Source organism: Barbatula barbatula (assembly GCF_947034865.1).
Source record: "Barbatula barbatula genome assembly, chromosome: 6".
NCBI lineage: Eukaryota > Metazoa > Chordata > Actinopteri > Cypriniformes > Nemacheilidae > Barbatula > Barbatula barbatula.
Genome location: NC_136765.1, coordinates 14,774,911 through 14,787,663, shown reverse-complemented (window position 1 = coordinate 14,787,663; position 12,753 = coordinate 14,774,911). Strand labels below are relative to the sequence as shown.

Genomic DNA, 12,753 nt, shown 5'->3' with positions numbered 1-12,753 from the left:
AGAAAAACACCCTTGCCCTGAAAATAGAGTTATACTGTATATATACACACAAGTATATATTAATAAAGCTTTTCCCACATTTACCTTTTGTGTTTTGCAGCGTTGAACCCAGTAGATCAGTGCTTTCAGTCAGCTTTTCGCTACTCACTAGTTTCCAAGAGGATTGGGTATTACACACCGACCATCCACACATATCTGACTCAAATGAACAGTATGAACCCAAAGGTAAATTGCCTGCAAATACATAAGGAAAGTTCCACAAGCTTATTAGAGAATGTACAAATTACACTGTGAACACATCAGCAATCTTTCATATAAAAACTATCATCTCCTGTGTAAATGTGTGCTACATTGTAAGGCATTCGTTTTTAGCTTAGGCATTAAAAAATAAACCTTTACTAAGCACAAAATTATCTTCAAAATTGAAAAAGATTTAACTTGCCTGTAATAGCTTTACATCGAAATACCTTTCTTTTATTTTACACTTATTTCACACCTAAATACTGGCAGCAACTAGGAACGATGACTGGTGTTGCGGTTGGGTTGAGAGTGAGAAGATTTAACTCATTTAACTTTCATAAAGACCTGTTTTAGAAAACCATGGATGAAGTTAACAGGCTTAAACTTTGAGGGAGTTACTTTCTTCCAAAAGGATTCTGCCAGAACCCATCTGAAGCCCTGCACAGAATTTTCTTTCTATATTAAGAACTTACAGAATAACAATAATCACTTTATCCTACTGTACCTTATTTTATATACAAAATCACAATGTTGGGCTTGTACTGGTCAAAGATACCCTTATATTTACATAACACTCTCTTGTGAGTATTTTTAACTAAGTCAGGCCTGATACTAGGCTGGGTGGAGTGGGGGATATCAAATTTTTGGGTTGGGCAACCTTTTTCTAGTAATACACTCAGTTCATCGCATGCATAATTTTGACATGTTTCTGTGACAGATCTTTATTTAATAGATAATACATAGTGTAAGAGAAAGATGCGATGATAGACATTTTTGGAGGGGCCCAAGGAAAATCTGGGGGGCAATAACCATTCTCCCCCCTAGACCCGGCCCTGAAGTAAATGCTTGTGAAATTCAGACATGTTGTAAACATAATTTATACAAATCCACATGATTTACATTACAACACTATTTACCAGAATGTAAAAAATGCAGACAAATCAGATTTTTGTATAAATTAAGCTTTATGTTCTTAACTCTACTGCTGTCTGGCAAATACTGCACTAATATTTCTTTGTAAGGATACATTAGCTCATCATAAAACAATGCACAGCATAGCCACTAATGAGGAATAAACAATCCATTAAAATGTTCCTAGAGGAGAAAAAACATTGAAGCGTTTCAGACTCTTACATGTGGCTTATTACTTAGTGAAAAATAGATAAAGTTTGCTAATCCAGCACCTCCAGTGAAAAGGATTAACAATTGATCATGGCCTTAAGGCTTAATACCGTTAATGTGAGCGATACACGGCCAGCAAGTTACTCAACAGCCCCATTTCAGAACACCCTGTCACACCGCACCTCATGCTTCAATCGTGCAGCCTCAACAAAATGTAAAACGCCAAGAATGATCTCACAAAGGATTTTTACCGTAATGGCCACCTTTCAAAGAAATGTTTCAATTGGTATTATTGAAGAGCTGAAGATGGAAAAGATGAGCACACAGACGGTTCTTTACATCTTATATTGATCAAAAAGAATAAACATTGTCTGACGTACTTAGTGAAAAAGAGTTCAAGTTTTGGCCAGTGCAATCTTAGCTAAAAAACACTCTCCTATGATTTTCTATGAAACAGCTATGGTTCTGCATGTTTAAACAACTCATTAAATATTTACACTCTTCTACTTACTGCATATTAATCCTTCATCTTCCCCATGTGTGCAATGGGTATGAAAATCACACACACTTGGTTGCTCAATGCATCTGCCACTATCACAGTGAAACGATGAGTAATTCCCACAGTCCGGATTCAACTGCAAATCTTCATCATCTGTGATAAACAGAAAACACTCTCAAACAAAAAGTTGGCTACTTCAATATAATAATTAATAGCATATCATAAACATTTAAAAAAATTGGCTTTATTCCCCATTTGTATGTTAAAAGTAAGATAATCACCCATTACACAATCCATAAACTCCAACGAATCAATTCCCAGTAATCCAACCTCAAGAACGATACAGGAAGAGTACTGGAGTGTCACCCGGAAGGGCTCATCTGACTGACCAATCAGAGCCTCCAGCACCTCCCACTGTGCCCTGGATCACAAAGAAAGAAATCTGTTTCACATCGAAAAGTTACTGTACTTAATTAATAACCACACCCAAGAACCTTGTTTAAGGCTTGTTACATGTTTTTACGCGTGGAAAGTAGCTAATACAAGCTAAAGTCGCTGGATTAAAATCTGCATTATAAATGTATGAACGATGTGTATAATACACCACACTCCATGACGTAACCTCAGATTTATTAGGCCAAGAGCCACGTAGCCGAATGCGGAGAGCAAAAGTGTATTAGCTTCATCATGATTGTGCTGGTCCGGTCCAAATTGCATTGCATCACAATCTATTCTAAGCTCTCTGTCAGAATCAATTATGGCGAAAGAAATATTCAGGATCTAGTTTTAGAAACAAAATGCTTTCATCCATCTTGTCGTGATGTGCCCTGCATAAGAAAATCAATAGCAATGACATCTCCATAACAAAAGTCTCATTTGTTTTGTGCGGTTACAGAATGGGACATCATCCTCTTCTGTTTCTAAGAATATACATATTGCAAAATAATGTCTCTGCAATACGGCAGTTCTTCTTGCACGACATGTGAATCGGTTCTGTTGCAAGGTCACCATTCCATTTAACACTCATAGTTGCATGAGATGAGAAAACATTTTCACTCTTTATTCAATTTCATTCGCTTTATTTTATAAACTGTTTGGTAGAACACGTAAGATATTTTGAGATACTGTATGTTTCAGTGGTTTTGAGCCCATACAATGCAAGTCAAGGGGTGCCAGTGTTGTTCGGTTTACTTATGTTCTTCAGAATATACCCTTTTGTGTTCTGTTTAAGAAAAAAAGTCATACCGGTTTGGATTGACATGAGGGTGACTAAATGATGAAAGAATTAGAATTTTTAGGGGTTAACTATCCATTGTTTTGTTATTTGTCATGTGGGTTACTGAAAGTGTCCAAACACATTTTGGGGTTATTGTATATAGAACGTTTACCGTTTTACAATTTGGTTAGGTTCTTTTAAGGCAATTCAATTAAATTCACATTAGTCCCCGCAGTTCTTACCTGCTTTCTCCTTGTTCTTTGGGCGTGAGAGCAATCGGTGTAGTGTTGGAGTCATCGTCATGTTTCACGAAGGCAGAGACATTTCCGGTGTGTGGCTCTGGTTGGTAGCAGGCAAATCGGAGGCGACATAGTGGCCCACTGTTTAGCACTACAGGACTGGTGATGTGGAAGACACATCTACCAGCGGCCACATGAGTCGAGCTGGGCTTTAGTAAAAGGAAATGACCTGTATAAACAACAGAACCCTCTGAAACATTACAAAACTGCTAATCATTAATGGCAATTGAATCATTGGTTGGAAATCATTATAATACAAGCATAACTATTTAAGCAAGAAGCTGAAACAGTGAAAAGACATTATAAATTTCTGAATTGGAATGAGCTTGAGCATGCATCGACTCCACGCGTTTGTGCCGAGTCGCATGATACATGTTATTCCAACATCATGCAGGAGCCTAAATTATGGAAATATAAAAAAAAATCTGACCCTTCATGCAAAGGAGTTCGCATTGTCAATATCATGGTCCATTTTTGTATTCAGTTAGTGAACTAAAACTCTTGAAAACATGAGTACAGAGCACTGTAGACATTAAACTGCAGATGTAAATCTTTTACATGGAATCTTAAATATGTAAATTAGGTATTTTAAGCCATCTTTAGATTTAACGTACTGGGCAGATAAATTAATAATATTCTTAAGATAATTAATATAATAATTACTTAAATACATACAGTAGTTATATAGAGTAATATCTAGGTTGTAGTTTCATTATGTCTTCTGACCTAAATGAAATGAGCATTGTGGTAGAATGAAGGTACCAAAGAATATCATTCCTACCTTGAGACTTTCCAGTAGAATGGTCTTTTTTTGGTTGGATACCCCATCTATTGGCTCTGTTTTGCTTTGGTGATGTGACATACCAGTCCCCTCCAGTGCTGTGATTGGATAAGGTCCAAGAACATGGAGATTCAAAATCACAGAAGGAAACTGAAAGGATGAAGGATGAAGTTGAAGTATGTCAGAGGGTTAAAGGAAAATCACAACTCACATTGCAGAGCTGATAAAAGACCTAAACTTAATTCAACGTGAAATGCATATCCATAATAGAAATATAATAGAGGTGAATTATAAATCTGGATATTGTATCTGGAGTTACTGTATATCAGAAAATACACAAGATAGTATGCCATAAAAACCAAATCAGACTAAACTTGAAATACTTCATTTTTATATTTATATGTACTGTATATGATTTATATATTATAAATAATTTTCACAAACTATATTGCTTTAATATGATATTTACTAACAAAACATTACGGTTTATAAAGAAATAAGTTAAAGAAATCACAAGAAAAACATAATGAAGCAAAAATCTTTTATATACTGTATTTAGGAGGACACAAATATTTAGAAAAGCAGATGGTGATTTGAGTCCATTTACATACAAATTATATAACAAGCCCCCTGGATGTCTTAAAACTAACCTTTTTAATAATATAAGTTAGCAATTATTTTTAACAAATGGGTATTAAAGAGACCTTGTTTGTAAACAGATTCTGGAAAGAAAGAGTTCCTGGGAATAAAAAATGAAATGAAACCCTCCACCACCCGTTCTCTAAATTACTTCAAAAATCCAAAACATTGAATTAAAATCCCTAACCAATACAAGGCTATGTCAGTTTACACAGAATTTTTCAAAGGCTTTCTGTTTGTCATTAGAACGACACACGCAAGTTTGTCGCTGGAATCATAAAGCTATTGATCAAGAAAAACCACAAACAGGGAAACCACAAAACTGCTTTGCGATTCAGCAAATATTCCACAGAAATGGCCTGAGAAGTTTCCTCTCAGTTCCATTTGGTAAATGAAATGACAAACCCCATTTAGGAAAGATATGTAGTGACACAAGGAAAGAAAAGAGAAAGAAATACATCCACCGAAAATGAATAAATAACTCGATAGCTTTGTGTGAAGAAAAAACTATATTTCAAGTCTTAAATATCTCTCTTTGTATACATTTATGAGAGTTAATGAGAGATGAACCATCCAGTACTTCTAATACAAAATGTTAGACAATTTACAAAAAAAGCTTGGCTGAACCATTTCCTTAAAGCCCCAGCTGACACTAAGACAATGAGGTGAGATACACTGTATTAAAATTCCAAATTAATAATTAATAATTTTCATAAGAAATGTAACTACATGACAACAGAAAAGACTTGAGACAGGTTTCACTCTCATGAGTGTATCATGGCAAATCGACACATCCTTAATAGAGCCAGTTGAGGGAGAAAACGAATGATCTGTGTCTTACATTCACTGTCCTCTTTTGGACTGGAGTTTGGAGCGTCTGGATGTGCTGGAAGATGTTCCATCACTCCGTCCAACAGAGCACAACTACTGCTGATCACTGCTGAAAGTAAACAAGAACACAAAAATTCATCCAGACAAAGGTCGAGCATGCTGTCAAAAAGCAAAATAAAGTCCTTGATCTCAAATGAAAGTGTTTAATAAATCTTTAGAAAGTAAGTTTTAATAACACAAATGGAGTTTGAAAGGACAAAACAAATAAGTCAAGAAAGAGGTGTTGTTTAATTCTATAATGACGGTTTTGTCTGTTATGTTAACAAAGTAAATAATAATAGAAAAAATTTTATGACATTTTAAGGTTTACAGTATGACCGAGCCTTATACGGCAACATTGTCGTACATTATGTACGGTTATATATAGTACAGTACAGGCATTGTATTCAGAACAGCTGGATACAGCGCTGAGGGCTTAAATGTCATTCTGTAATTCCCTATTTATAAGCAAAACATTAGCATCCGCACACACAACTGTACACATATTAAACACACAGAAGAAAAAAAAATCATAACATTAGGTCTTTTTATTAAACTGATGCTTTTCAATGTTTTTAAAAACGTTTAGGCCTATTTTTATATATGAAACACAGTTCCCCTTCATTTACTGTATTGGTTACATGTTTTTACCAAGGTTTTGAATGAACACAGACAACTTAAGCAAGTGATATTTCAAAGCAAGAATTTTCAAGATGTTGTGTTTAACAGCATACAGTTACACTTTAGCATAAGGTCGTATTTGTTATTTGTTGTATTTGTACCCTATTTGTATATTGGTTAGATGAACAATCAATATATAATACTTTTAGCATTTATTGATCTTAGTTTATTTACATGTCATCATTTACCAATACATTTTAATTATCAAAAGTTATAACGGGCAATATTTGTTTATGCACAGTGAACTAAAATGAACAATTGCATTGTTTTTACCTATCATTAGAAAAGAAAAAAGTGAAAACTATATTGCTCATTGTTAGTTCATCTTAGCTAATGCATTTGCTTATGTGAACAAATACTTCCAAATTTGCTTCTAAGCTACAAACAATAAAAGTGAAGTCTGTGTTTGCTCTTGCATTTCTTAGCACATTCCATGAAAAACATCTTTTAATGAGTCACATTCACATTGTTTAGAAAGTATGTTTTCTGTATTTTTCCAAAAAGTTTAATCCGGACCACCACTAACATAAAAATGCCAAATATGACCCACATTTAAGGTCTTACATAATGTCTGGAGTACACCATCCCTGTCATTGCCTGACCGTGAAGCACACAGCCTTTTTGATGAAACATCACAAACTAATCATCCCCTGACCTACTAAAGTTTCCTAAAAAAAACAGCAACTGTATTCAGTGAAGTAAAAGCTCTAAAAGATTGTTTTATCGCAAATGTAAAAAATACTTTCAGGACATGAAGTCATATTCCTATACTTCCTATATATATATTTCAATGACTTCACTGAATAGGGAGGGTGATTTAAATGGCTACCACCCAACAGTCTGTCAGTAGATCTTTAGAAATCGGTATACCAACTGCAGACATCAGAATCCATTCAGTACAAGAACAGCAATTCTAATACTGTAAACATGTTTTTAAACTTTTTAAATCTGCAAACCAATAAAACGCCATTTGACATGCCAAACCACCCTCCATCCAACCAATCGTCACGGTACATATTTTGCACATGAGCAAAACACAGCACAAAGGAAATGTCATGCCAAATTAAACTCATGACAATATAACCAACGAGTACACAAGGATCACACAATGATTTCCTTTTCAACTGCATTGACTAGACCATCTGAAGCCTCAAAATAAGCTGTCTGAGAAAATGCTATTAAAAAAATAAACACAAGACAAATGGAGCGAAGGCGATGGCCGCAGGGTGCAGTGTGTAATGTCTCAAAAGGTCACGACTCAAAACCAAATAGCCCAAAGGGAATTTGTCATGTAACAAAGATCATGTGATCTATTGCTGAATATACTAACAGATGACAATTTTTACAAATGTAAGTTGAAAAAAGTTGCAAGATATCAAATTCACAATGGGCAAGTAAGAGATGTTGGCAAAGATCTTGTACAAAAAAGTTAATATTTAAAACGGTAATGACAACGTACTGTACATGGTGCATGTTGTACATGTAAGTCACACACAACTGTTTAGGTGTTCTGTAAATATGTGTACAGACGTCTAGGAGTTGTCTAGAGCTGAGAGCTGTTATCATTGGGTAAAAACTACAGATTTGGCACAGAGTTTTAAAGGGAGGATTAAATAAAAACCCCAAATTAAAAATCCTGTCATCCTCTCCTCACCCTTGTATCTGAAAACGTCTTTGTTCTGATGAACACAGAGAAAGATAATTGGAAAAATGCCTGTAACTAAACAGTTATCGGCCACCGTCGACTACAATAAGTAGGAAAAATTACAATGATAGTCAAAAAACCCAAAATTTCACAATCATTTGCTACTTATAGATTTCACATCTGATGGAGAGACGTACATGTGTTTTCTGTGCGTACGTTTGTTCTATGAATCACACATACGCACTTGGAGAAAAGATCGTAAAATCAGATTTAGGACGGTTTCTACTCAACATTTTATAAATGAGGCTGCATCTGACTTATAAAGATCTCTGAGTGGAGAATTCATCTGATAGGGTCTATCGTTATTACATCTTTTACAGAGACACTTCTCATTTCTTTTGCATGTTTTACAATCCTCTGGTTTGTGTCCAAGGGGTGCAGCGTGGCATCTGGTCCACCTGTTCATCAGACAGTTGAGCTTCATTAATCGTCAGAGAGGATAACTGTCACTCCTCACCAACACGATACACAGCACATCATGGCCAACTGATTTATCAGCAGAGACGGAGCCCAAGACTGCATGAGATTGATCTCCCTTCCTTTGAGTGGGTAATGTCAACTCTTAATGTTGTCTATTTGAGCTGAGAGGCACATGGAGAATCTCGCTGAACTACATTTACAACTAGGCTAACTAATGCTTTGGACGAGATAAGACTTTCAATATGGGTTTAAGTGCACATCGACAGTGAGGTAACAAGTGTTGCTAGATTGTTTTTCGTTTTAGGAGAAAACTGCTTTTTCAGGCAGCAAACAGTTTTTATTAAAGAACATGTGATGAGTGATATAAGTATCTGTCAATCAACCACTGCACTAGGTGTAATGAGGTATGGACAGAACCCAAGCGCAGGCAGCTGTTTGCTAAATAAACTTTATTTAAACAAAGGCCCTCGATGGGGAAAACATGAACAAAAACAAGACAAGACTGAAAACTAAAACTTCCCACAAAGGGGACAAAACAAACGAGGTAATAAGAATAATAAATAAACTATAAGGCCACAAACTTTGAAACAGCAACAAGGTTACTCCAATGGAAGGCAGAGTATCAGGACAGACGAAGGTGGGTAAACGTGAAGAATGAACCAACAAGGGACAGAGGGAAACTGGGGCTTGATAAAGGGAAACACTAACGAGGACTGAATACACAGGGAGAGTGGCAGCAGGTGACAGGAATTAAACACTAAGGGAAAGCTAACGAGAGGATTGCAGGAGGCAGGTGAGGGGAATAAAACACAAAGGGAAAGATTGTACAGGGACGGTGACAGGACTAAACACTAATGCCAACAGAGAAACAAGGGGGCGGGGCTTAAGGACGTGACACCATGGCGTGACAAACCAAAACAATGCTCTTTCTCCACACAAAACACATGGGACTGACATGATCCTGCCACAAGACTCGAAAACCAAGACAAGGAGAGGCAGGATCATGACACTGTGAGGCTTCAAAAGGAAATAACTATCCAATTGGAAAATCTGATACTGTGCATTATCCTATTTCATGTAGCTGCAGTACATCAGTATGCAAGATTCAGTATGAACATAGAGCCAGTGAATAAAAAATCAAAAAGCTATTAAAACAAGATAAACATCAAGCCTTTGTTGTTTGAACCTTTTCAGAACTCATGTCTGTACTTATTTTCTTGTAACTTAGCAAACTACACGTTGTCAATATTTTCTGCGAAGTCAATTTGACTTTTTTATGAAAATGTGTTTCCTGAGGTTATTAACAGATTTGCATTTTATAAGAGATTTAAAAATGGCCTACTCTTCATTCTACTGAGCAGAGAGGTCAGAAAGTTTGTTTTTGTTTGGAAAGTCAAGCAAAAGAAAATCATATTGACATGCATTGTTTAGTTCATACTAAGCCTCACGGACAGTTAATATAGTGAATCCTTCATTCATAAAAGATGAATCAATCTTTAGCCATTTGGCATTTCACAAGATTCAAATTTTCGTGTAATTGGTTGCAGCTAAGGTTAAATTATCAGGTAATGTGCTTTTAAAGCCTCCGTCTCATCCCGTGTTTCATACATTTGTCATATTAAAACAACATATTCTGACAATGCAAGTTCTAGTATGCAAGGGATACTTAGTCATGTTTTGTATACTGCAGTGAGAATAAATGTTTACATACAGTATGGAGGTTCTGTACTTGTGACCAGCACATTAAGAATTGATTAAGTTAGCATGAATCCGTAAGCTTGCTAAATGTTAAAACCTGATGACATGTTAAAAATAATAACACATCAGGTATTCATGGACAACAACATTAAGACTGTGCGTCATTGTTTTAAAACATTGTTCATAGGATCCAGGATTATATACACCCTGCTTGGACAAATAATCAATCAGAAAAGCAAACCAACTTTTCCTGACATCATCTTTAATCACTTAGCAAATATTAATAGAAAAATACTATTCAGCTCCACGTTAAATAAGGAGACAGGAAGATGCTTCAACATGCTGTCAAGTTTGTATAGTTTCAAATAAAAGCATGATAACGTAATAGATTAATATCTACATCACATCTGCTCTAGAAAAACTGGGCTCAGATGTTTTTTCTTATAATTATATGTATCAGTGTCTGCTTTGATGATGTATGAAGATGCTGATTCGAGCAGCAGCAGACAGTACATACTGTAGGAAATGCGTTTCAGTCCCTTTCGAGAAAGCCTGTTTTCATTCAGATTTTATCGTGTTGCCAGATCACTGCTGCACAATTCCCCATGGTTAAGAGAAGTCAAAGTTAAACGTTTCATTCATTGATTTATTATTTACAATGAACGAAATGTTTTATATCTTTGGTGAAAGCAAGACTGGCTGAGGTTGAGATCTGATGATGTCATTTCAAGCATCAATTATGCCTTTTGATCATATATTATTCAACTGAAATACAGGTCACCATCACAGCAATATGATTATTTAGTTCTTTTTTGTTTCATATAGATATGTACTGTGTCCTTATGCATTTGTTAATAATACAAAAAATCTATGGCATTCCTGTGTTCTGTTAAAGTTCACTCAAATCTTTTTGATTTTACTCACCCTTTTGTCCTTCCAAACCTATATGACTTTCTTTCGCAGAACACAAAAGAAGATATTTTTAAGACTATTGGTAAGAGAGTGGTAAGAGATAGAGTAAATGATGACAGCCCTTTCCTTTTTGGGTGAACTATAACTTTAAGTTTTTGTTTTGTCATTAAAATAAAAAAAAATGTCATTTAAAATCAGTTTACTAGAGTAAACACTTACACAAATATTTATTTTTTGTAACTGTTGTGATAGAAATATTTGTGTTCGTGTTTACTCTAAAAAACTGATTTTAATTGTGTATTTAATTGCATTAACAAAACCAAATCTGAACTGCTCATAACAATCTACACCACCAGATGTCAGAAATATAAAATGATTCATCCTGCAATATCAGGTTGACCAAGCTTGGGTCAGGCCAACCAAACAGATTTATTTTCTGTGTCTTTTAATAGATGTACTCAGCAAGCAAAAGTTTATTCACTGAACAGAAGCGAGGAAATGTCAGGTTGCTTCGTTACTCGCTTTTGCATGTGAAGGTCATACGCTTAAACAGAAAGAAAAGGAGCTGGCTGCTGATGAAACATAAAAAAATTGCTGAGAAATTAAACTTTCTTAAGTCCTCACAAATGAGGAAACCTCAAGCTGTGGTGAGCCTGCAGTCAAAAAGGCAAAGCTTTTTTTTTTTTCTTATAAACATGTAAGATATCAGAAACATGTTTTATTTTAAAGCATTTACATTTTCTTAAGGCCGGAACAAATCATTTCAGTTTTTTCAGATTATTTTCTACTATCTTGTCAATGTACACTGACAGATTGATTTTAACATCCTACTGTCAGGAATACAATTGCTTACAAGTGAGGATGCAGACAGGTTTTAGCGAAATCACAGTGCTGAACACTTATCGCACCTATTTACTGTCTGATGCTACAAGCAAACACTTTGATGTGGTTTTAGACATTCAGACCTGTAATTACAAAACTATTATGCAGCTGCCTCTGCAAAGGAAGTCCATTTCACAAAACGCAAGCCTTCACTCCGCACAACTCAAACCTTCCTATGAAGTCAAAGTACTGTAATTCATTGTTTTTAAAAGAACAGAATGCGGTTTCCTCTGAAATAACGTTTAGTCATTTAACACAGCAATTATAGCATGCACCGATATATACCATTTCACAAACTCCCCTACTAGAACAATGTTAGGCCACAGCATCATATGGTTTCATGTCATATCCTGTTTTAGTGGTGTCTCACATGTCAAACAGCAAAACGTGCCTTGAAATGGTTTGTGACAAATTTAGCTTTCAAAACACAAACTTTGATCAATCATTCGATTTTTGGTGCACATACTTGTGTATTAATGACCAGCTCTCTTGCACGGTTTATACAGTAACGTTGTTGTACTGTACCTTGAAGCCTTACACTAAAATTGACTTCCTAAACGCCAACAGCTCCCTGTGCGGTTCTCAGCACTTTTGCTAGATGATTTCGGGCATGCAAAGGTGTTTCATGCTTACTGATTTATTAGCAATGTTCAACATGCAGGCTTCTCATGCTTAACATGCTCAACTTGTCAAATGAGTTGGACGTATGACGTAGAATTTCTGTGCTTGATACACTTCCCCAGCACTCCAACTTGTTTCTGAACGTTTTTTATAAGTCTGGATGCCTGT

The 12,753-nt window shown here is 35.6% G+C and overlaps 1 protein-coding gene across 1 annotated transcript in view; it reads right to left on the bottom strand.

Annotated features, from left to right (window-relative positions):
* The window catches only part of ltk (leukocyte receptor tyrosine kinase), a gene marked incomplete at both ends in the record, with an annotated part of 35,884 nt that overhangs the window by 20,068 nt on the left and 3,063 nt on the right, over window positions 1–12,753 (bottom strand). The window contains 6 exons of the mRNA XM_079458637.1: window positions 85–234; window positions 1,874–2,014; window positions 2,143–2,282; window positions 3,320–3,545; window positions 4,158–4,307; window positions 5,638–5,736. Of these exons, the coding sequence (XP_079314763.1) occupies window positions 85–234; window positions 1,874–2,014; window positions 2,143–2,282; window positions 3,320–3,545; window positions 4,158–4,307; window positions 5,638–5,736 (906 nt within the window). The remainder of the gene's footprint in view (window positions 1–84; window positions 235–1,873; window positions 2,015–2,142; window positions 2,283–3,319; window positions 3,546–4,157; window positions 4,308–5,637; window positions 5,737–12,753) is intronic.